Source organism: Daucus carota, chromosome 2 (assembly GCF_001625215.2).
Source record: "Daucus carota subsp. sativus chromosome 2, DH1 v3.0, whole genome shotgun sequence".
In the NCBI taxonomy this organism is placed as follows: domain Eukaryota; kingdom Viridiplantae; phylum Streptophyta; class Magnoliopsida; order Apiales; family Apiaceae; genus Daucus; species Daucus carota.
In genome coordinates this window covers 12,690,674-12,716,266 of record NC_030382.2, presented here as the reverse complement: position 1 = coordinate 12,716,266, position 25,593 = coordinate 12,690,674, and the positions used below count along the sequence as shown (strand labels likewise).

Genomic DNA, 25,593 nt, shown 5'->3' with positions numbered 1-25,593 from the left:
TAGGGTGACATAATTGTAAATATGAGAAGTCATGTAATCTATTCAAGTGAAGTGAAGATCGATCGCTAATCATGAAGTATCAATGGCTAATTGGAAGAAAGATTATCAACCGCTACATCAACACCATTATCCCATAATTCAAAGAAGACTATCAACCGCTATTTCAGAAAAGTATCAACTGGTAATATTAGCAGTTGATGATTAGCAGTTGACAGCAACAAATCAAGATAAAGACAAAGAGCACATGGGTTGATGTGACAGATGCTGCACCAGCTTTGGAAGCTAAAGCAAAAGGAGTTTAGTCAAATATTGAGAACCTCGAAGCCTACCATTTCTGGCAAAGCAACAAGAATTTCAAGCTGCCAAATGCAGTATCAAGTCCAAGAAAATTCTATATTTGTACTAGCTAGAAAGTGAGTAGGAAAATACTTTTACAGACTAGTTTTGTTTGTAGTAGTATATATTCACTTTGTAATTTACATTTCAAAGTATCAAAACACCAAGAACTGAAGAGCAAAGCACTAGAGAAAGTTAGCAAGAAATTGTAAGCTTCTGCTCTTCATTCTTTTGTAAGCAGCCAAGTATTTTTACTTGGAAGGTTCTTAATATAAAAATCTCTCAGGTGGATCAAACAATCCACCTGAAATTTTTAAGATCCTTGTTCTTTAAATTTCTGTTTTAGTTTTTATATTCTTTTGTAGTTTGAATATAATCTGTTGTGCAAGAGTTTTTCAAATTTTTGTAGATTGTATTCAACCCCCCCCCCCCCCTTTCTACAATCTAACTTATTGTTTGCATTGTCTAAATAACACATGTTGTAATGACCCGGATTTTTTTTAAAAATATTTTTATTAGTATTAAAAGTGATTTTCTTCAAAGAAGGGAATAAGATTTAATATTTTATTACAGTTTAATGAGTTTTCAAGGTTTTATATTTAAACCCCGGGTTATTGTGTTATTGATAAATAATTGTACTTTCAAAACTGATTTTCATATATTGTTTTGAAAATTCTGTATGAATATTATGTGAATATATGTGTGATATGAGTAAGTGGTATTGGTGGATTTGTTGGTTAATTAATTATGGTTAATTATGAGTATTATATGATTAATATATGAATTTTTGTGAATTTTATATTATCTGGTTTATCGCGTTAACTGCTCATATGTGTTCGTATTTGAGAGATTTCAATTTCTATATGCTCAGGAGAAAATATAGTTTATTTGAACATTTTCATATCGATTTATGGAATGTTAGATGATTTTATAATCAATTTACGGATTTAATTGCGTATATTTATATGTAATTATTAATTATTTGATTATTTGGAAACCGTTCACTCGTAACGGTGTAGCAAATTTTCTTCCCGGAAGTTTTGAGAAAACTCACCTTTAGCCTAATTTGAATATTCCGGACATTTTTCGTGTTTTGACTTTTTCGATCCGGAGTACGGTTTTCCCCGGAGTCGGTCCGGCGGAGTTTTGTGGGTATTTTAATTGTCGATAATTATCCAGTTTGTCTCGATATACGTGAAAGTCAGATATTTTGATTATTATATTATTTTATCGAAATACGTGCAATGGGACCCGCAGACTAATCATTGCTTTTAAAAGCCCCGTTTTGATGATTATCTCGAAAACCGGTACCGATTGGACCCCGCTTTATTAATATAAAGCTATTAAATACGTATTTTCATGTCATAAACGATCCAAAGGGGTACCAATTATTTGTAAATATAAATAGACCCTTCTAGAGCTTATTTTCAACCGTAAAATCATTTCACCAGTTTCTTTTCACGAATACCGAGAGAAACCGAAGTGTGTTCTTCGTGTTCTTCGTAATCAAACGAGGATTTGGAGGTGTTATTGGAATCCGATGGAGGCGTATGAATAGTCAAAACGAAGCTCTCGACGCGTAGAATCTATTACAATCATTAGTTTCGGTGCAGATTCAACGGGTAAATTACTATTAATTTTATAAAATTCGAATTATTTGTTTTTAAATGATGAATTTTCGTAGATGATTGTTTTTGATTGATTTGATGATGCCATGTTGTAGAGCGTGTTTTTCTCGTCGTTTTGGTATATTATATGTCGAATTTGGAGTTCGGAATCATATAGAAACAGTGGTTTGATTTTGAGTATTGAGTGTTCTTGGTGTTCTTGAGCTTGTTGCCGGAAAAGTTTGAGTTTTGGCCGGATTTTCGATCCGTTAAATCTGGGAAAAATCAGAGGTTACCACTGTGTTTGTATGGTTGTGAGGAGCGTTCGTATGTGATCACTGAGGGTGGAGGAGTTTGTTTTCGAGTTGATCGGAAATTATAAGGTTCGCCGGAGACGAACCTTTGACTTGGTTTTCCGGCCGATTTATGGATCTTCGGTCTAATTGGTTAGTATATTCGAGTTCCTGGTGGTGTAGTGTTGCTGTGGTGTGAATTTGGGTGTGTTCTGGGCAGAGGGAGTCACCGCCGGCGAGCTCCAAGGCGGCAGCCATGGCTGCCGGCGGCAACTGGGAGAGATGGTGGTGAAATTTCAATTTCATCACCCATCTACCGCAGTTTTACAAATCAACCCCCAAAGTTTCTGGTTTTGCAAATCAAACCCTGCTAGAAGTTTCCAAAACTAGCAGATTAAACCCTTTATTTTTAAATCTTTTAAAAATTGTTTTTATACTTATTTTCTTTAACTTCAAAAATAGTTTTAATTATTTCTTTATTCAAAAATAAATTTAAATTAGTTTGTTAATTAATTTTAATTAGTAATTAATTATTTTAATTAGTCAATTAATTTAAATATTAATTGATTAATTATTTTAATTAATTATTAATTGATTTTAATTGATTAATTAATTGGATTTAATTAATCCTTTTTGATTTAAAAATTTCGAAAAATAGTTTCGAGCTTTAAAATATTTTTCCAAATTATTTTCAAGGCTCGATAATTGTGTATGAATGATTTCAAGTCCAATTTCAAGTATTTGGGACTTGATTATTTATCCGAAAAGTGATTCTTTTATCGATTTTAATTCCGAAAAATGTTTAAAAATTTCCAGAAAATTCCCGAAAAATCATTTTTAACCCAAGAGTTGATTTGACATCAATTGGGATGGGAGACTTAATGTGTAATGTGTTGTCTGCTATCGGTGTAAGGTATTATATGTTGAGAGCAGAGTCAGAAAACGGTTTTGGACATATCTTTTGATCCGTAAGTCGGAATCGAGTGAAACGAAAGAGAGATGAAAGCTTATAAAGTCTATTTTAATATGACATAATAATATGATGGAGTCGAGAATGTGAATAATTGTTGTTAAATGTGCCGAATGTGATTATATGTTATTGGATTGTTATTAATTGATGACTACGTGATATATATGTCTATTCCTGATATTATATACGTGATAAATGACTTATATGACATAGTGTCATGATTTGATTAATATTGGATAAGGACACATGGATTATAGGAATTGGAATTGGTTGATTGGTTGTTGGACAAAATAGGATAACATGTGGATAGTCCTACAAATAGACGAGACGCTGTCAAATTATCGATAGGATTTATATGACAATTGATTGGTGATATGTTATGTGGAATATGATTGACTATATGTTAGAGTCAAAGCATGCTTATGTGTTACGTGGTATCTGATAAGTTTAAAAGGGTATATAAGTGGGTATCGATATACGTGATATGTATATGCGATAAATCGATTAGTGATTATAGTGTTATCTTATTCTCGTAAAGGATTTGGACGAGACGTGTATGCCCGAAGACGTTCAGAAAGTCGGAATGGTATTGCAGAGCGAATAAGGGATGAATCGAGTAAGCGAAGCGATGTGGCGAATTAAGTATAGCTAGAGATGGTCTAGAGATTTTGAGATGCATAGATTGTGAAAGTGGAAAGAGGAGAATGAGCTGTGAGACGGGAGTCAGATTTAAGGCAAGAATCCTAAACCCTTCTCTTTGATATATTGCAAATATTCTGATCCATTCCTTTGGTATATGTTTCAAGTATTCATGCCTTTCTTTTCTATGTTTGAAAGTGCGAGTATTCCAACCCATTCTTTCAAATCTTCACTTTCTAGAAAATTTCCGTTTTACAAATTAATTCGAAGTTCAGATTGTCATTGAAGCATGTGTTGCTCAGTGATAGTTAGAGCTTTGAATGAATTGGGATCTTCTTGATTATTCAACCCGCCATTGTCATGCTGGTTTAGCAGGCTAAATTCAGTTGCTTATCCGATAATGGAGGATACTGAATAGTTGAGGATTTCCTGAACTGTGATTTATGAAATGATGAATCATGATTTATGAATAGATTATTATCAAAGTTTGATTTGGAATTATTCTGTTGTTGATGATATTTATGATGATGTTCTGTTGATTTACATTGGCTTCTTGAATTGAATTAGAGAATTGGATTATTGTTTTTATATAAACCTGTGGACCAGATGAGTGGTCATGTTAGGCCAATGAGTGCCTTGGATCCAGTGATAGAGCATGGCGGGGCCTGCTCGGGGTTAGGTATGACTGATCAGCATCCTAACCTTGGTTTTTAATTAAAATGTGATAGTCCAATTCAATAATTCTCTTGTGAAGGATTGAATTCCTCAGGTTTCTATTGCTGCAAGGTATTGTGATTCTTTTATACAATACCTGAATTTGTGAACTCAGGTTGAATCTTTTTATATCTTGAACTCGAGAATTTCTGCTATATCACTTCAGAACTTTCATTGTTATTATTACTTGCTGAGCATTGTTGCTCACTCTTGCTATTCTCTTTTAACCATTTCAGAAAGGCTTAAAGATGAGTGGCTAGACTGTGATTGCGGATAAGGCTAATGCTAGGCGAGGAGACAGAGTTGAGGATCCAGTGATCGAGTAGTGTTCAGGGAAGTTGATAAGGGTTGTGCTAGCTAGAGTTATGCGATGAAGATTCAGATGTAAGTCATGGCTGGAACAAGTTGACAGTGATTCTTCTTATCGAAGATGATCTGATTTGGTAAGAGAAGTTGTGTAATATTAGTGGTGGATTCTAATTTCAATACTGTAACCTGGATGCGATCATGTTGTTTTAGGGGGTTCAAATGTTCTCTTTCAAGTCACTTACTAAAGTTTTCAGGTTTTAAATTCTTTGAATTTCACGTTTTAAATTCTTTTGGTTTTAATTATCTTTTTTAAAAAAAAAAAGGTTTTCAAGGGTGTTTTTAAAAGGTTTTGTGTGGTGACGTCAGAATCCAGGCCCCCGGATTCTCGGACCGTCACACATGTAGTAAGAAAAGTCTATTTCACAGATGACGTGGCAATGTGAGGCCCACAGATGATGTGGCACAGTGCCCCTGCTGATGTGGCAATGTGGGCCCCACTGCTGACCATGCAAGTTTCATCTCTTTCATCCCCTAATACCCAACACTGTAATGTGTTGCATTTATAAGCATTTGGTGTTGCATTATCCTTCTAAAGCAATATATTTTTGTTGTTGCATTAGAATGGAGAAGCGTTGCATTAGAGGTCAAAGGCAACGGCCGCAGACGCAACACACACAAAGTGTTGGATATATTGATTTCTTGTCTAAGGCAACATTATATGTGGTATAATGCAAGAACACGAAATGTTGCATATGAGCACTTATGGCGTATATAATTCTTTCATATCTTTCTTTTAATTGAAATATGAATATTATTTTTGTTTTAATTTGTAAAACACTTGAGAGAATCTCTAAAAAAATTAAATATATTTAAATTAGTAAAATAGTTAGGAGAATCATAGAAAATATGTAATTTAAATTAGTAAAACACTTAAGAGAATCTTAGAAAAAATTTAATTTAAATTAGTAAAACACTTAAGAGAATCTTAAAAACACTTAGGAGAATCTTAGAAAATCTTAAATATATTTAAATAAATAAACAACTTAAGAGAATCTTAAAAAATATTTAATTTAAATTAGTAAAACACTTAAGAGAATCTTAGAAAAATCTCAAATATATTTAAATTAGTAAAACATTTAAGAGAATCTAAGAAAATCTTAGAAAATATTTAAATTTGATTACTAATATAATTATTATATGAAGACATAATAACACTCCAAAATCTGTAAATATGGAAGGAATATCTTTCCAATAATTATATATTTAATATGTAAAGACACAACACTACACGATCCGTATAAATGGAAGGAATCTTTCTCCAATAAGTGTTATTAAAAGTAGAATGAATTTGTATTTTAAAATTTGATATACTATCCTTATATATATGATCTGTACAAATACGTGTGTGTGTGTGTGTGTGTGTGTGTGTATTGGCTCTTGATCAAATAGAAACTAACTTTAAAATAGAAATTAGGAACCAATACAGACCCTTAGATCAATCTGATATGGCCCCGCCAGGGGCACCACACACTAGCTCTGTACACCCTTCCGCACACGATCCTACCTATTCCCCCCATTTTTAAAATGATTTTTCCCGTTAATTGGTGAACTTTTTTTCAAATCCGACTTACCATATTTTTCTATATCTCCTAACGATCAATTTGCATACCATATTTGATATGTTTCGACGAAATTTAAAAAAAATAATATTAAGTTTTTAGTTTCTATTCTAATCATGGTTTCTAGTGGAGTAATACTCTAATATATATTAAACTATTCAACACAAACTTAAATCATTTTGATTTAGATTTAAGTGGCACCAAATATTTAACATATATTTAGTATAGTTTGAATATAAACCTTTGGCGTGGCTTTCGGATTAGACTCTGTTTGATTTAAATATTTTGTATTGAATGGAGTCTGAAATAACACCCCATCTGCTAATCTTTTCACACATCCTCTGATTACGTCAAAATGATAACCCCATTAATTTATTTCGAACATCAACCCCAGTCTTTACAATAATCTGTCAATATCACACATCTTCACTTGTTTTCATTTTATTTTTTAAATCTAAACTAACAAATATCATATTATAAATTATTCCTATTAATGACACTACGCCATAAGTGGGCTACTGCAATGGTATTTCATAAGTGTTACAAGCATTTCGTTGCGGTAGCTCAGAAAGCCGAGGTCTATTGTAACACCCTGAAATTGTTGTTACAATAGCCGTTAACCTAGTGTTACATGAATATGACGGTGTTACACGATATGTAACACTAGCATCTAGTGTTACAATAGATATTATGTTTATTTTTTTCCGATTAAAGTAAATATTTATCATAAAATTACCTTTTAAATTATATTCTGGACTATTCATTACTATAAAATATTATATTTAATATTTTAACTTTTTTAAAAATTATTACATCTTATTTAAAAAACAAATGGTTATATATAAAATTAAAAAAGACAGTTTTTACTAATTAAATAATTAAATAATATGTTATTTATTAATATAAAGTAAATTTAAATTGCTATTACCGAGGTGAATTGTCTGGGCGGTAGTTTTCCCCCCAACTGAAAAAAAAAGCCTAAGTCAAGATACACTCACATCACAAACACACTCTCTCTCTCGAACACACTCTCTCGACCCTCTCTTTCTCTCTCGAACACACTCTCTCGGCACTCTTTCTTCTTCGATTCAAGCATGGATTCAAGCATCGATTAGGTACCTGAATACACAAACACACACACTTTGTTCGATTTAGTTACTAACACATCGATTTTTCAGTTGTAGGTAATTAGGGTACTCCGATTTGGGGGTTCTTCGATTAACTGGTCATACATATTCTATTTTCAGTTTTTAATCTTGCATTTAGTTGTATATTTAGTATAAACTGTTTACTAACAGTTCATATCATGCATTTCAGGGGATTGAAGTTTCTGAGGGGATTAACTTTTTGAGGGATTGAAGTTTCATACATTTTAGGGGTTTCATTGGGTAAACAGCTGCTTTGATTAAGGTAAAAAGCTTTCACTGGGTTTATGTCTTTATATGTTTATGTGTTTAATTTTAATTTTTTGTATTTGCTCGATTGGGTTTATTTTGTATTCGATTGGGCTATTCTGTTTTCGATTGGGTTTATTTTGAGTATCAGTGGGTTTTTGCATGATATTTGTGTATGGGTTAATATAGTGATATGATATGCTATGTTTTTTTGTAAATTTTGTGACTGCCTTCTTTGTTATGATTTTGTGGTTGCCATGTGTTATGATAGGTTTTTCTGTTTATGCATGATACACTAATTTTTTTTCTAATTTTTTGTTACATGATATGGTACAACTGTTATATTTTATTTTTATGTTAGCATGTGCTATATAATTGACATGTGACTGGTTTAATGTGCTGAAATCCAGTAGTTTTGGTGTCTGATGATATAGTGGATATTAATATTATGCTGACTTGACTCTATATTTTGATGATATGTGCTGAAATCCAGTAGTTATGTCATTTTCGCGCTGCTTTGATGATTACTGTGCTGTTAGTGAATCTGTACATTCTATAATCTCATAAATAATTGTGTAGGCTGAGTATTAGTTTAAACAAATGGTTTCGAGATTGGCACCTAGACAAGTATATTCATATTACGCTGACTTTATAGGTGCAACGTGTTGAATCTGTTACCGACTAGTTTTAGAAATGGAAAGTGATTATGGTAATAAAAGCTGGATAGGACTTCCACGATACCACGAAGAATATGAAAAGGGGATAAAAGCTTTTGTTGAGAAGGCATTTGCCCTTTTTTCTGTTGGTGATGAATTAAAGTGCCCCTGCAAAGATTGTGATGATCGTAAGTGGCATCGTGCAGATGTAATTTATGATCATCTAATTTGCAGGGGACCTTCTATGTCGCATGTCCAGTGGATTTATAGGATTTCAGGAGCCAAAATAAGAGATACGACAGATTTTAAGGACTGTGAAGCGGGGGCTGCCTTCGGGGATTATTTACAAGATATGTTCGATTGTACGGGTAGGAGGTTTCAGAATGTAGAAGTAGGACCAAATGCGGAGGCTAAAAAATTTTATCGCCTTGTCGAGGAGGGGAAAAAACCACTATATCCGGGCTGCACAAATTTTTCTATGCTAAGTTTTATCATCCGTCTTTACCGTTTGAAGTGTGTCCATGGTATAACCGAGTCGGGCTTCAGTGATTTATTAATTCTGATTAAAGAAGCCTTTCCTGAAGCCAATGTGCCTATATCTTTCACTGCTACTAAAAATATAATCAAGGACTTAGGTCTTGATTATCAGAAAATACATGCCTGCCCTAACAGTTGCATGTTGTATTGGGGCAATAATAAGGATAAAATAGTTTGTGATAATTGTGGGGTTTCGAGGTGGGTTTTACAAGAAAAGAAAGGGTCTGCTGTTAATGATGATTCAGAGAGAATTATTAGCAAAGTACCTGCAAACGTCATGAGATACTTTCCCCTTAAACCTAGGTTGCAAAGAATTTTCATGTGCAAAGAGTTTTCTAAACTCATGACTTGCATGCAACGGGACGGGTAGAAGATGGTAAGCTTAGGCATCCGGCTGATGCCTTAGCTTGGAAGATGATGGATGCTAACTATCCTGAATTTTCTTCGGAAATTCTAAATGTAAGACTAGGTGTAGCTGCTGATGGATTCTCTCCGTATCGTACGATGAGTGTTTCTCATAGTACATGGCCTATTGTACTAGTAAACTACAACCTCCCACCTTGGATTTGCATGAAACAAGAAAATTTAATTCTTTCGACGTTGATATCGGGTCCAAATTCCCCTTCAAATAGTATCGACGTATATATGCAACCATTAATCGCTGAGTTGAATGAGTTGTGGGATAATGGCATCCAAACCTATGATGCCATGACTGATCAGAACTTCAATTTATGGGCAGGGGTACTCTGGACCATTAGCGACTTTCCGGGCTATGCTATGTTGTCTGGTTGGAGCACAAAAGGCAAGTTAGCATGCCCGGTGTGCCATTATGAAACCTGCTCAGAATATTTGAAACACGGCCGTAAGATGTGCTATATGAGTCATCGTAGGTTTCTTGATCCTTCCCACAAATGGAGGTTTGACAAGAAAAATTTTAACGGGGCAATTGAGACGAGGCAGAGTGCAGAACCGTTGACGGGAACAGAGGTTGAACAGCTGCTGTTTGGGTATAAAAATCAGTTTGGAGAAAATAAAAAAAGAAAGCGTGAAAGTGGCATCCCTTTTAAAAAGAGGTCTATTTTTTTCGATTTACCTTATTGGAAGAATAATCCATTAAGACACAACCTCGATGTCATGCACATCGAAAAAAACATTTGCGATAGTATATTAGGTACCTTGCTTAATATTAGTGGGAAGTCAAAAGATCATTTGGCAGCTCGATTTGATTTACAAGAAATGGGAATACGGAAGTCCCTTCATCCGATGGAATCTGCTGATGGGAAATCTTATGAAATTAATGCAGCCTTATTTGACATGTCAAACAAGGAGAAAGACATATTTTGCAAGGTATTAAAGAATGCAAAATTACCTTACGGCTGTGCCTCTAATATTAGTCGTTATGTGCACACAAACGAGGGGAAGATATTGGGGTATAAGAGCCATGATGCGCATTTTATACTTCATTACTTGTTGCAATTTGCTGTGAAGAAATCAGTCAATTAAAGCTGCTGTTGCGAAGCCGCTGATAAAATTCAGTGCATTTCTTCGAGGTTTGTGGAATAAGGCCATTCACTTGGATGATATCCGGAGGCTGCAAGACGAAATTGTCAACATCTTATATGAATTTGAGATAATTTTCCCACCTGCTTTTTTTGATGTCATGGTGCACCTCCCCGTTCATTTGTGTAGAGAGATTGAATACAGTGGACCCGAGCACCTTCGCTACATGTATCCTATTGAGCGATATCTTTGTAAATTGAAAAACTATGTCCGTAATAGGTCTAGACCCGAAGGTTCAATTGCAGAAGGCTATTTGGCAGAGGAGTGCGTTACATTCTGTTCAAGATTTTTGGGTGGTGAACCATTAAATGATTTTTCAAAATGTCCAACAAATGCGGAATATCATATTGGAGGCAGAAAGAATAAAGATGGCAAAGTTATTCATCTAGCAGATTCAGTTTGGAAAGCTTGTCATACTTACATCCTTGTCAATTGCGGTAATAAGGAAATTGAGGCATTGATCTAGTAAGTTATTTACTCCGTCCTTCATTTGTCGAGTACTAGTATATATGAACTTGTTTTCCTCGTAAACTATTTGAATTAATTGTTCACCTAATATTTTCTTAGGGATCACCGTGCGTTAGTGGAAGCTCATTTTTAAATTTGCACAGGATGGACGAGAAACTGATAACTATAGTACTGCACTATGATGGAATCTTCAGGAGAAGTGGATTTTCCCCTGGAAAGACCTTGCCAGTAGCGAAAGTACCAACCGAAGAATTTTCTTATTCAGTTCTTATGGAATACGTCAAGGATTATTTGCATTTGACGGAAATTGGAGGGGTATATACGAGAGATGGCAATAGTTGGAGGCTTTTGACCAAAGATAAAGAACTGCTAGAGCTTGTTGATCGATGCGAAAATGATGGAGAGATGGATCTCTATGTGGACACTGTGGTTGATAAAAGAAGTCGAGCCCTCGGTACAAATGCAGCCACATGTAATTGTACGACCGAGGAAGAGCATTATTACAGGTATTATAGGGCCAACCAAGGAGGGAGTGAAGCGCCCATTCGTGACTACTCACCAGCTCCAACAGCAACAAGAAAAGAAAAAGAAGGCAAATAAAAAAGCACCTGAGCCGCCGAGGAGGATTTTATCACCACGACAATGTAAAAAGCAAGCTGCAGGGACTCCAGAAAAGAAAGAACCGGTGGTCAATAAAAATAGTTCAGCGAGGAGAAAATTGAATTTACATGAAGACACCGATGTTGAGATAATAATATTTTAATAATTATGATGTCTAGTATATATCTTTCATATAATGTACCAGAACTTGCACATTAGTGAAACTTTGCTTACAATATTAACCAAAATAATGCCCCTGCATAGATAAATATTTTATCAGTTGCTTTGTGTTTTTCATGCTAGCATGCTTTTTAAGTGGTTATAATGATGTCTAGTATACTCAATTGGTACTATTTATTTCTTGCAGGTACCAGCACAAACAACACCAACAAAGAATCCTTACGAGGAAAGGAGAAACAAGCAAGTGCTCGAAAACAGAGAAAAGTTTAAAGAACTTGGCTTGGATAAATTTTTGCCTAATCCTAATCCACCAGCAGTAAAGATAAACAAGGAAAAAGATAAAGTCCAAGAGGAATCAGATGAATATATCTTGGAAAATGAGAGCGAGGAAGAAGATAGTGAAGATTCATCAAAGGTAAAGCTTGTTTCATCGTTATTATGGTTAGAACTGATAGCCTTGTTTCATCATTATTATTGTTGCATCTATTCACTTAGCATTTTACAATTTGTACTAATTTTACTTTTATTAGTCTCCGAAGAAAAAGAAAATACCACCTGGCCCCAGGTTCCGTTCCCGAGCAAATGATGCGAATTTATGTGAGAAGGATCCCTTGCATGCTACGCGCAAAAAAGCAAGTAAAAAGGTCCCTGCCAAGGAGGGAGTTGAAAGTTCAACTGCTCCAAAGCTTCTAAATCCGACATGTAGTAAACTGTTAAAACAGTGTGGTGATATTCAAAGTGGTTTTATTGCTGCCTATGTCGCATTGTGCGAACGTCAAAAGCAAAATCTGGAACTTGACCCAAGGATTGAGGATGCTGGTGAATCAAGTTTACCAAATGAAGTTGAAGAAAGCGAACCAGGTAATTAATGTACAAGCACGATAATTTCTATATTTGCAAGATAATTAGCATTAATAGGGCCAAAATTTTGTACTGATATTTCTATATCATGTTTATACCTGGATAGCTCCTAAAAGGTTCTTGTTTTGTCTTTGCAAGCTTGTAATTGTCTTTCCTTTGCTTTGTCTTACAAGTTCATATGGTTGCCTATATATATGGCATTCCATTCTTCATTTCAAGTGTTCATCACTTTGTAAATCAAAGCATTTGTAAAGCTTTCAAGTTGTTCATAACTTGCTTGATCGTTATATCCACAGTTTTCTGTGCTTTGATAACCTGGTTGTTTTAATCACTAATCTAGAATATACCTTGTCGAATTTATTCTACGAACATTAGTGGACATTAAAACTGAACCATATTAATTATATAACGACTTCAAACATTGTTATCTTAATTAATTATAATATGATTAACAAGTCATATTCCAATCAGATTCACTTCCGCGATTATTTGGTATCGAATGTATTCAACCCCCCCTTCTACAATCGAATCTGGACCTAACAAAATCTTCTTCTTCCAAGCCCTCCCAGCAGTGGCCACCATACCCATCACCAGCAGTGCAAGTCGGAATCCTCCGAATCTCCATTGTATATAGGAGCTGGGTTTTCAAGCACCTGTATTTCAAGAGTAATTTCCTTCACCACATCACATAAAAGAAGCAAGCCAGCAAGCGTGTTCTGGTGCTTCTCTTTCTCAGCAGTCAGCCTAGCTTCGTACCAAGCTACCAAACGATCTCGGCGACGCCGAGCCTGATCCAGGTGCTTTGAATCGCCCTCCTTCAGCTCCTAGATTCTCTCCAGTGTGCGATCACTCAGTGGTTCATCAACCCATTTGTGGAAGCCACACTCTTCGTCACGACACTCTCGAAACCTCCACACTGCGTTGGGCCCGTACCACCTAGTCCTCACAACGCTCATTTGGTCGCAATCACAAGCGAGATCGAGGATTGCATCACATTCTTCAAGCGTGCGGCTCGTTTTTGAGGTTGAGAGAACTGTTTGAGAGATGGAGAAATTAGGGTTTGTAAGAAAACTGCAAACTGATTTTGGGGGGTTATATAGCTGAAGACTGATAAAAGAGCTGTTGCCTCTGCGAAAATACAACTATACCCCCATGGAAGTTAACGGAGTTAGATGGATTTGACGGGCGCACAAAAACTGTATGTATATTCAAAGTGAGGTATTGCGGGTGATAGTTTTTGAAAGTCAGTACCTCAAGTGGTCTGACACATAAACTACAGGTACACAAAGTGTAATTTACTCTATTTCTAAAACATATCTATAAAATAGGCCGTTTTTCATCTCAAAACACAGTTGTTTAACCTCGTACGATGGGTTGAGGTAATCTAGGATGGCAATCGGATCGGGTCGGGTTTCATGAAATTCATATCCAATCCGTTATATTTCGGGTCGGATTGGGTTCGGGTTCGGATATTAGAATGTAAAATCCAAATCCAATCCGTCGGGTTTTTTCGGGTTTCGGATCGGATTCGGGTTTCAAACGGATATCTTTTAAAAAATTATAAACCTGTCTAAACTATGATAATTAAGTATTTTTTTTCAAAATTAGGATTATTGTATGGGGTCTATTCGTTTAATTTAGAACAATATAAGCTTAAATCATATTAATTTTTATTATTATCAATTATTCAATTTATCATTTATAATAAATTTATATAAAATATGCTTATATTTGAACTATGAGATATAAAATATGTTGTATTTACTGATAGATTTTCAAGTTTCGATTTAGATTCGGAAGGGTTAATTATTTCTTGTGATTTGATCGTAAAGGTTTGATCTTTCTGGCTGGGGATGAGTTTTGATTGTTTCTTGTGATTTGATTGTAAAAGTTCGATCTTTATTCAAAAAGGTTGGATCTTGATTCTTTGCGGGTAACCAATTGAGTCTTGATGCATTAATTTGGAATTACACTGTTAATGTTTTCCTGAGTTCTGATTGTTTCTTGCTATTTCATCTCATATTTGTTTTCTTGTGATTTATGTGGATGATTTATTATATGATCTTTGGTTTTGCTTTTATTTGGCATCTTACAAAGAGTTGGGCAGAAATAGGTTAAAAGTTTATTCTGATCCACATTTGCAATATATATTATTGAGTTGTATTTTCTTCAGGTAATCAAGGTGGAGGTTATCAAGTAGTTGCAGAGACGTCTCGACCTGTATTATTTAGGGGCCGCTGTTTCTCGAGCTGCAAATTCTCCCTCAGGTACATTTTATATTTCTAAACAACAATACATCTTTCTTTCTCATAAACTTTTATATAATCATAGCTTAGTGAATCGCTTCTCCCACTTAATGATGAGACAATCGCTGCCAATAATGCTAATACTAGTGTGCATGTTATATATATACACATACTAGTAATTTTTGCCTGCTACACATGGTTTCTTTATAGTAGGGACAAATGAGTCTCTAGTAAAAATATAGTAGAACACTCTAGTCCAGTATTAGAATTCGACCAATCACGGTTTCTTATTTTTCTAAACAATCTCTCTCTCATTCTGTTCCAATAACAACTCTCCTTCTCCCTCAATCCTAAAGGACCAGCCCTAGCCAAGGACTCCCCCCTTATCCCACACGAATCCAGAACCAGAGCCTTGAGGTACCTCTTACACATCCAATGTAAACCCTGGGGTACGGGGTGTAATAGCATTGTAAACTAAAATCCACAGGCTTATTTGACTACCTAGCCGCACCTTTTTCTTGTGTTGTTCATCTTCTAAGTTATTAAACAACGTCCCTCAGTTTTTCACAGCCTTATTATACAAAATAAAAGAGGAAATCAGCTTGGAATAGTTTGACCATCATTTACATTTGTAATAGCATTAAGGAACTAAAATAGGAAACCTTGCTGAGTATATATAGTTGTAACTTGTGTTCATTCTTTCTACACATACTTATCAATCTGTTCTAATTGCACTTTCTGGAAAATCACATATAGCCATAGCAGCCATATAACCAACTCAAATACTTACACGCCTTAACTACTTGCTCTTGGGTTTCATTTTTTAACCTCAAGTCGTAAAACAAAAGGCTCCAATAACTCTCACATAATCAAATACAATATTCTGTAACAGTTAAACACAAAGCAAATAAATTTAATACCGGAAATTTGTAAACTATGTATATCATGCAAGCCGATCAGTCTGTAGGGGGAACTTCATTAACAAATTGCACTGAGAGATATATGCTTTTAGTATTAATATTGACCATATAAAATTACAATGTGAGCACATTTAGGAGACTATGAACTACCTCTAAAGCAGTATTGGCATCTCTTATAGCAGTATTTGGTTTCTTCATCTTGATGTACACTGCAGCTGCAAACAATGCGGAAAGTGAAAAGTAGGCAATGTGACACAATCCAGGCCATCTGATCTAAAGCTTCAACTTGGCACATGCCTCTAGCAGCGAGCCTAAAACAACCATAGCAGTTTTATAATTTATACCACTGAAATTACAAAGATGGATAAGAACAAATGCTCAAAACTGAATTTAGTAAGAAAATTACCATCACCGTTCTGTGGACAAATATTCAGCACAGAGCCTAAGAGTAAAATAGCATCAAATTAAAACCCACAATATGAAATAATACAAAATTTATCTATCTTAAAAGTTGAAGTTATTGTTTTTACTCTGATTTGATAGAGCAGATAGAGGCCTTGTAGGAGTTTGATAATTCTGTTCGGTTGTGCTTAACAGACTACCTAACAAAACAATAGTACTCGGTTTAATCCTTGTACTTGAAAAAAAATATTTTTAATGAAAACAATGAATAAATTGTAAGCAGACCACCTAAAACAGCATTAAGATACAAAACAAATACAATACACAAAATGATTGTTACATTTTTATGAAGATGTTCATAATTTAATGTGAATCCAAGAAACAGCCATTAAGAAAACTCACCAGTGCTAGGATTTCCCTCTTCAGATGGTTTTATGTTTTCTTTATTGGTTTCCACATTTTGCCTTCTTCTTTTCCATTTGAAACCTAAGAATAACATAAAAATTGAAAACAGTCAAAAGTAGATTGAGATGAAGGAAGGTATGAAACATAAAACAGAGGCCATGCTTCACCAGAACCATCACCTTTCGATGAAGGAAAACTATCCAGATTGAGATGATTGAAAAACCCCTAAAATCCATGAAAGAAACAGATAAACAGAAGAAATATCAAAAAACAAATCATTATTACAAACCGAGTAGTAAGAAAAAATAGAAATAAGAAACATAAGAACAAAAGCTCGTCGTGAGAACCTCCTTCATCGCAGCCCTAATGGGAGAGTGAGTGTGGAATGCTTTGTGCTGTGTGTAATTTGGGCTTTTGAATTCAAATTGCAATGAAATTCAAACTGACCTGTAAGAAATGAATTGAAGAGGAAAAGATACAGCTCCTGGAGACTTTGCAGCCATGAGAAAATTGTCTCTTTGCCGAAACAATATAAACCAAAGTATAGGAAAGCTACTCGGTGCAGAAATAGTGTAGACAGCATCACGTGATAGCAAAAACATTCAACCCACTGTTCAGTTTTAGACCGGAAGTAGTAAGTGTACTGAAAGGAGATCCTTTCTTTAGTCAACGGTCAAAGTTAAAAGTGAGGTTTTTGATGGCAATTTTTGTAATTAAGTATGAAGAATTGGGGTAGAGGGTGTAAAAAGCCATTGAAAATGGATTCAGGATTTATGATTTAAGGGATTGTAGTTGAAGTTCGGCTCAAGCGCCACCTCTTGAATACTCGGCGTAAGGAGGTATGTGATTTCCTTACCGATTTTTCAAGTTCTGCTGAAGTATCTCTTTGCCACGCCCAATGTTCTGTAGTGATGTCCTCCGCAAAATTTATTAGTGAATCTCACATGTGACTTCTGTAAAAATTCTAACTTCCAGTATCTTCTGTACTCATATTTTATAGGTGACTAGCTGGTAGAGGACATATATTGTTGTGTAGATACTTGTCTGGCTTAGGCTATACTGCTGTCAGTATATTGATTTTTGGTATATATAGCTAGTCTAGATGCTTTCTGCAGTCCTCGGGGTGCTTTTAGATACAAATACACGTTTTATCTCATTTCACGCTTTTGTAATTTTCAGGATAATCAGCCTGATTGTGCTGCCACTGATAATATTGCTATGTTAAAAAATGTAATGCGATCCATTTTGTAATTTGTAGTTTCCTTGTTGATCAATGTAAATTCTTCAACAAAACAGATTTAAAAGAATTTGCGTGTTTCCAAAATCCAATATATATTTCTAATTTCTATTCTGTAATGGATTCTTCAACAAAACAGATTTAAAAGAATTTGCGTGTTTCCAAAATCCAATATATATTTCTAATTTCTATTCTGTAATGGATTCCCACTCCAGGATTGGGTTTCAGGGAAAACGTTTTCTTTCAATATTAGTGTGTTTATAAATTTGATTTGCGCAGCACACCCTTCTTCCCAATGGATAGTTTCCTAAAAAAGCGTGGCCGGCCGAAGCTGTGCCTCACCAAAGAGGTTGTGGAGGAGCGTAGGGCGCTGAAGCGATTGCAGAATGCCGCTCATCGTGGGTCAGGTACGTCTTCGAAGTTGTTGTAGAGCTGTACTAAATCAACAAACCCTTGTATCTGAATCAAGAGGTAGAATTTCCTCTCTTCCTGTTAGCTGTTGCGTATCCCCACAAATGCAGTTACTACAAAAACAAGCGTCAAAGACGCAAAACTAAAATTGGCACACCAAATTGACAGAAGTGGGACATCTCTCATGCATACTTTCTTTACACATATTTGGAAATAGTTTATTGTTATTTCTTCTGACATGTTTTTCTTAAATGAACAAAAAATAATTTACAATCATTTTCCAATAATGATTGGTTTTCTACCTCAACCGGTGTACATATTACTGGTTACTCGAGGATCGTGTTTTTGCAAGATATGTTTTCATAGGTTCCAAATTTGTTTAGATATCAAAACTTGATATTTATAGATTTGAGTTAAATTTCCTTTTTATGTTAAGTACATTCACATATATTTATATATAAAATATATGGATAATTTGTTTATAGCATAAATAAATATAGTACTAAAAAAATACATGTTGTGTGGTGACCATCTTTAAAAAAATATTTAATATATTTAAACTGATGCACACTCATAGAGCAGCATGCTGGTTTCTCTGGATCCAGATGAATAAGAAACAGCTCTGTCATTTTTACCTTGGCATTCATGGTTGTTATTTCTTGGAATGGATTTCGTTTGCTGAAGTCATGCTTTCAACTTTGTATTCTCTGCCTCCTCCTTTGATCATATTCTTTATTCCTGAAAAGCAAGCAAGTGCAGATAATATGTAATTTTGATACAAACCAAGGTACCAGTAGGATCCCACTGCACTGTTTTTGCTTGACCCTGGGTAGCAAGAAAAAAGAAAAGAATCGCATGATAATTTTGACACAGGAATGGCCCCTCATTATTTGTTCTAATTCGTCACACACACATCCTTTCCACCAGGTTTTAGCTAAAATCCAGATAGAGTTCTTTGACATCACCATCATATTACTGCAAATACTAAATAAGCTTATAAACAAAAAAATCTGTATATATGCAGAATGGCATAGAACAGCTATGTGTTTGTATATGTGTGTGCGTAGAAAAAGTTGTATGCTGCACCTGTTATCCAGCTTCTCTTATATTTAGAATACACAGAACAGGTTGCTATAGTTCTATCTTAGATAACCTATTTGAACCTAAAAATTTCATGGCTAACACTCTAGACACATCCTTCACGGTCTTTGGATAGTTCAAGAGTTTAGAGTGTAGACATGTTCCCATCTTGCTGTGACTGTCCTTCATCCTAACCCTATCAGGTCTTATCGGTCATCACTGATCCTACAATCCTTCTCATTATTCTTAAAAGTATTAATATGTAAGTTTACCTTTTATTAGTTTATATAATCATAATGTTTATGAACAATACGGCAAATGTTAATATAACAACGACATAATGAGTGTAAAACTCTTTTTAAAGATATGAAGTTCTTCTTGAGTCGCGAGGTTAGTTTTCAATTAAGTAATACTGAAATAGTAGATTCTTGTTATGGGTCGTAATCACCATTTATTAGGTTTATATATATTTTTTATCCATGGCCTTGAATGCTCATCACATTTATCTTTTTATATTCATTGAGAGTACAATGGGAAATTGTGATAAAGTAAATGATCGATAGGCATGACAATCACAGGACAAATGTGTGATATAGATAATTAAAAGAAATTAAGAGATCAACAACAAACACTAAACTTTGGCAGGAAAATAATTGTTATAGTTAGGGAAAATATTATTACAATTAAAACTTCACGATTATAGTATGTGGGTGAACTCTTAATTTCATCTGTCATCTGCTTAAAAAATTGATTTTGAGTTTTTTTTTATCCATGTCTGAACTATAAAATTGGGGGATTTTGTGCAGGTTCTAAGAGAGTCCTTGCTTTTTGTGATTCCTGCATTTGGAGGTGTGGTCTCTTGGGAGGGTGAAGGAGCTCCATATAAGGAAACGGATCAGGGCATCACTTACCAGGTATACCTTGAATAAACTATAAACTTGAAACTTGAAAGTGTGGAACTGAGATTTTTTCTTACAGCAGTGATCCTTCTTTTTGATCTTGGGGTATGATGTTCCTGTATTGAGTGTCCATATCTCTTAGAGCAAGTGCAGTTCTTAATGCAAAATGGCTGGAGTCCTTCTTATCGACCCGCATCGATTTCTCAGATTCTTAGGCATTCTTGGTCAATTGATCTAGATTTCTCAGCTTCTGTTGGATTATCTTAAGCGTTCTTTTATTTATAGATTGTTCAATTGGAATCAGATTAGTTGATTTTGGGTCATTAGAGATTAAAACTATCATGGTGTTTTATCATCACGCACTTCTGACTTGTGTAGTTGTGTTGATCATTGAATTTTTTAAAAGGAAAGAATGCTGATTAGATTTTACATCCAGTTCTCATTATCTTATGCTTTTGCATCTATTTTGTCATAATTTACTATTGTGATTTCTAGCTATGAGTTTGTGACTCTGTAGTGTGCATCAAAACTTGTGTTATATTAGTTGTAATCAAGGTTGTGAGAGGGTTTAGGTTAACTAATTTTAGGTAAGTTGCTCCTCTTCTGTTATATTTGAGTGTACCTTTCTATCATAGTTATCAATGTGAGATTTTTGTAGTATATATCACTAACACTATTTTTTGAACTACAAAACATCTATACTTTCAATAATATAACAAACATTTCATTCCAGATGAAAGTTAGCATCAAAAGCTACCTAACTTCACCATGTCTAGAGAGTGCATTCTACATCTTTACTCCATGGATGTAGCATCTGTAAGCAAGGACCAAAAAAGTATATATCACTAACACTATTTTTTGAACAGCAAAACATCTATACTTTCAAGTTTCAACAAGAATTTGAATCAACAGTGATTTAGCAATTATTATGTTGTCCCTACGATGTGTATTGTCATGGTACTGTATCTTTACTTCTGTTAATTTGTACTTTATAAATTTCAGATAGAAGTGCTATGAAAAGCAGGCAGAAGATCGTAAAGAAAATTCCCTTCATTGAGTCAAGAATGGTGTCAAAGCCGGAGGGAATTTGATGCTGAAAGATCTGTGATTGATGATTGTTCCATTGCTAACCAAATTGAAAAAGTCATACCTGATGCGCCCAGTCCTGATGGTGCTGATGCATCAAAATGGAAGGCCAATGTCTCCCGGAACACTGGCTTTGATGTGTGATGAACAAGAGATTGTGTTTGCTGCTTCCCAAAGTGGGTGTTTGGGCAATGGTGGTAATGCATCCTCTCAGTTGCCACAAGGCGAAAGCGTAACAGAAACCTATGTTGAATAAGAAAGAATTATCTTCACAAAGTTTCGAGATTGTTTGAACAAACTCATCACCTTAGGGTAAATAAAAGGCAAGTCTCCTGTCCAATTTTTTGATTAATTTTTTGTGCCTGCACATTTGACCCGTCCAGTTGTACATGAACTGTAAATAGTCTTTTAAGCTTCTTCCTAAAAATGGTGATGGCAGAGCTGCCAGAAAAATAAAAAAACTAACATTAATCTCATTTCTTGTAAGATAATAAACTATAGCATTCAGGTAGTAAAATGCACACCCTCAAATTGTGTCATTGGCTAATCATTGTAGTCTTGTAATTTTAGATTATAATATAGGGTATCATAATGAACTATTGAAGTCACGATTTATAGGAGGTGTTTTCAAAACTTGTATGTTCCTTTAGTGACCTTCATGTATTTGATGAAAGTTTCCTGAGAGTTATCTGCATTAGGCTTATATGCATCTTTAGTGACCTTCATGTGTTTGATGAGAATTTCCTGAAAGTGATCTACATTATACGGTTGTAAAAGCTCCATTTCCATTCATATAAAGACAGAGCTTGCGAGTAAGTTATGATAAAGTTTATACAACTCGAGCTTAGTCCAACAGTAACAAACAAAGTATATTGTAATGGAATTGATTGAAAACTGAAGTTAATTATTTGTATGACATCGGTGCATTTGCAAAGCATTATAGTTGCAATATTTATGATGATATCACAATTAGCTTAAACTCCTATTTTTTAAGGGTTATATTATTACCTCTTCTGGCATGTTCTATTGAAGAAATGTAAACAGATACACGTTACTTATTTTCCAGCTGGGAGGCATGAATTCAGTTTCTTAATTAGTTACAAGTACATGTCATGGTAATCTACTATGATTCCTATAATACTCTCATATGTTTGTTTTATAGGCCATCTGTATAAAGCGTAAGAAAGCTTATCACCATTCTTTGGGGTCCTTGGAAGGCAAGCATCTAGAAATACATGTGTTTCCTTTGACAGCAGCAGGTGGTAAAGCCAATCATGATCAGTGGATTAACACAATGATGAAATTTGAGGCAGCAAGTGGAAATTATATTGACAAAGAGGCAGCTAAGAACTTTGTAGCAGAACATCTGTCAAACCAACAGGTTGCCCGTGACGTGGGAACTGATGTTGCAGTAGATTCTTCTTGAAGAGAAAACTGTAGTATACAATATCTTTTCTGTTAGTGACATTGACGATAAGGTTACTAGGACTTTTGAAAATGAAGTACTTCGAGTGCCAGGAACTTTGGGGAGAAAACATTGCTTCTCATTCTGCTTGACACTGGACGAAGGCAAAGACCAACATGTTTCTAATCATAATCACGAAGTTTATCATACTACAGACCTTAATTTCCTTCATTTTGCTGACTGAATTGACAGAGGGATACCCATAAAGGTTTGTTTAGACTGCTTATTATTTGAACTATGTTGCTAATGAAACTATTATTTATTTATTATATGATCTTAAAACCAATATATGTGTGTGTGTGTGTGTGTGTGTGTGTCTGTGTGTGTCTTCATTTTACAGGAGGTTTCACGGGAGGAAGATTACTGGAAATTTATTTCACTCCTTGTCAGTTGGGCGGAAAATTAACAAGCGCTGCTATCTCGACTAACCACATTTAACCGAATTGATGTTCCAGCTTCATCTGATCCTCTAAATGGTAGTGCAATTTATTGTAAGTGTTTGTATGTTGTATCAGGACCTGTAATATTAATGTGTCACAGTGTTTTTTTACTTCTCATTTAAGATTGGAGCTTTACATTCTCTTAAGTTAACTAGAATATTTTATCTTCACAGGATAGTATATTGGCTCAAATGGTTACCTCGCTACGGAAGTCATTCAACTAAAAAAATTGTGTGGCCCTTGGCATGAAGTTGATAGCATAAAGGAAGTTTCAGAGCCTGAGTTGTGCGAATATAATGAAGCTGTGAACTTGACTGGTGATATTGATATGCCAGCTGGTCAGGCAATTCTTCACACCTCTTTGTCATCGTTTTTTGTTCTATCATCAAGTGCCATGTATGTCTCCTTTCTGTAGTGTGTTAGTATTAGTGTTTATATTATTTTAAGGTAAAATCAAGTTTAATTGCTTCGGGCCTGTGCACAACCTTTTGAAATTTGAGCTCTGCCTAACTGCAAATCTGTGAAAGTTGCTTTGTTTTTTTCTGCAAAATCCTTGATTAATTCTGATATTTCAATTTGTTGATTTACACTTCAATTTCTGTTGCATATCTCATTACTTATTCACTTTTATGCAGCAATTCTCATGACCTACATTGTTGATGCACATTACCACCAACATTAAAGCACATCTCAACATTGTTGTTATCACCAACATTAAACCACATCTCAGATTTTGTTTTGTATTTGTCCATCTATGCCTACATTTTCAAAGTTGTTAAGTTACTAAACACCAAATTTTCTTTATTAGGATTGTTAGTATAAGGTAGCCAGGTCACCAAATTTGTAGCATATAATTAGAAATGTCATTTAACAAAGGAAAAAAAAATGTCAGTTTGATATTTGTTAGGGGTTTTTGATTTATCAGGGGAGTGAGGTTTTCCCCTTATTTAAAGATTTAGTAGTTTCCCTGAATGAAAAGCTAATGGACATATATCAACTTGTAAGGATTTTCTCTATTTACTTGCAAATACAATTGTGGAGAATATATATACCAGATAGCATATGGTACACCATATGGTAACTAAGATGGTTAAAATGTGCCAGTATGCATGGAAAACAAGTAAATCCATCTCTGGATTAGTTGCTCATATAACAAATGTTTGTACCTTTGGTGATTGGATAGGCACAGGGGCTCTATTTATAGGTCTATAAACTTTCTAATCTCAATTTGTCAATTGGGTAGCATTTTCCTCACTGACTCTGATTGCACACCAATTGAAGCAGCTTGCGTTTTCACTAGTTCTTTAAGCTCGGAAATTTCCGCCTCATGCGTACGTGCTGTGCCATTGATCAAAGAAACTGCAACGTTAAAGAGTCTGGTTCGGCAGCTTGTGACTTCTTCTGCAGTCTTGCATGCGTTCATTAGGCGTAGAATGCCCTTTTTGTGAAATAAACTCGATATGAGGTGTGCCATGTCAGCGGTATCAGCCGGAAAGAACGGCCTGAATGGACACTCGGTCTTACAAACGCGGCTGGCCCCTTTACAGGCTCCACATTTGTCCACTGCCACTGCAGCAGGTATTTCTTCCTCTTCTTCCTCATTGTCCTGCAACAATGTAAATTACATATGTCAATACCAATTCATAATGGTGCAATCATTTACTACTAGATTTAATGTGTGGCTCTGGCTTACAGGATCAGTGAGATCAGCTCCGGTGGTGTCTGTTGTCATCTCTACTGCTGTGCACAACAACTGCAAGTTATTTGGGGAGTTGGCACCCATTTAACAATCCAAGGGAATTAGACTGATGCACATAATTAATTACAGTAGTTAAAGTCTTGAAAATACACAGAAATCACCATTCGTGCATGTAAACTTATTGTATCCATTACCATTAGCAATCCAACAATATACACACAAATCACCTACGTTGTGTTTATTAACCAAGAACAGACTAAGTCATTACAAAGCTCCCATTACTTAAAATCAGCAGAAGAACCATCACAAACCCTAGCTTATTCTTAGTAGAGAGACTATGCAAAACAGAGCGTTTCCAATTAACAAAACCATTTCCATTGAATTTGACAGTCACAAGCTGAGTTTAGACAGATGGATGTAATACACACTACTCGGATCCTGACTACTTTAATCAAGAAAACACAACGAAGATCAAACTTGGAATTAAGGTACAAAACCAAACGCAATCGGCCAAAGAAAGAAATAGAAATTGCCAGTGACTCAAAATCATTTAACAACTC

At 34.9% G+C, this 25,593-nt stretch overlaps 3 protein-coding genes and 1 long non-coding RNA gene across 5 annotated transcripts; 2 read left to right on the top strand and 2 right to left on the bottom strand.

Moving 5' to 3' along the window:
- Positions 1–1,456: 1,456 nt before the first annotated feature.
- On the top strand, positions 1,457–12,040 carry LOC108208672 (uncharacterized). Of its 2 annotated transcripts, XM_064086478.1 has the most exons (5): positions 1,462–1,958; positions 3,745–3,940; positions 4,796–5,002; positions 7,805–7,897; positions 8,537–12,040. In XM_064086478.1, exon 5 carries the CDS (start codon positions 9,489–9,491, stop codon positions 10,575–10,577), a length of 1,089 nt encoding a protein of 362 aa, XP_063942548.1. In that variant the 5' UTR covers positions 1,462–1,958; positions 3,745–3,940; positions 4,796–5,002; positions 7,805–7,897; positions 8,537–9,488; the 3' UTR covers positions 10,578–12,040. The 2 variants fall into 2 exon arrangements, with proteins under 2 accessions (XP_063942549.1, XP_063942548.1); XM_064086479.1 differs by lacking the exons at positions 3,745–3,940; positions 4,796–5,002 and having other exon boundaries at positions 1,457–1,958.
- Positions 10,801–25,278, top strand: LOC108210169 (uncharacterized). Its single transcript, XM_064086632.1, has 13 exons — positions 10,801–11,088; positions 11,202–11,531; positions 12,070–12,297; positions 12,413–12,743; positions 14,917–15,010; positions 18,233–18,360; positions 20,251–20,358; positions 21,346–21,752; positions 22,592–23,102; positions 23,235–23,385; positions 23,508–23,730; positions 24,619–24,912; positions 25,030–25,278. The coding sequence occupies exons 1-7, from the start codon at positions 10,801–10,803 to the stop codon at positions 20,313–20,315; spliced, it is 1,464 nt and encodes a 487-aa protein (XP_063942702.1). The 3' UTR covers positions 20,316–20,358; positions 21,346–21,752; positions 22,592–23,102; positions 23,235–23,385; positions 23,508–23,730; positions 24,619–24,912; positions 25,030–25,278.
- On the bottom strand, positions 15,764–17,148 carry LOC108210168 (uncharacterized). Its single transcript, XR_010288581.1, has 5 exons — positions 16,896–17,148; positions 16,714–16,797; positions 16,440–16,511; positions 16,316–16,351; positions 15,764–16,220 (listed from the first exon to the last, which is right to left on the bottom strand). It is a non-coding gene; the product is annotated as an uncharacterized LOC108210168 (long non-coding RNA).
- Positions 24,345–25,149, bottom strand: LOC108210167 (uncharacterized). The gene is made up of 2 exons (XM_017381446.2): positions 25,028–25,149; positions 24,345–24,940 (listed from the first exon to the last, which is right to left on the bottom strand). Exons 1-2 carry the CDS (start codon positions 25,115–25,117, stop codon positions 24,566–24,568), a joined length of 465 nt encoding a protein of 154 aa, XP_017236935.1. The 5' UTR covers positions 25,118–25,149; the 3' UTR covers positions 24,345–24,565.
- Positions 25,279–25,593: the final 315 nt, after the last annotated feature.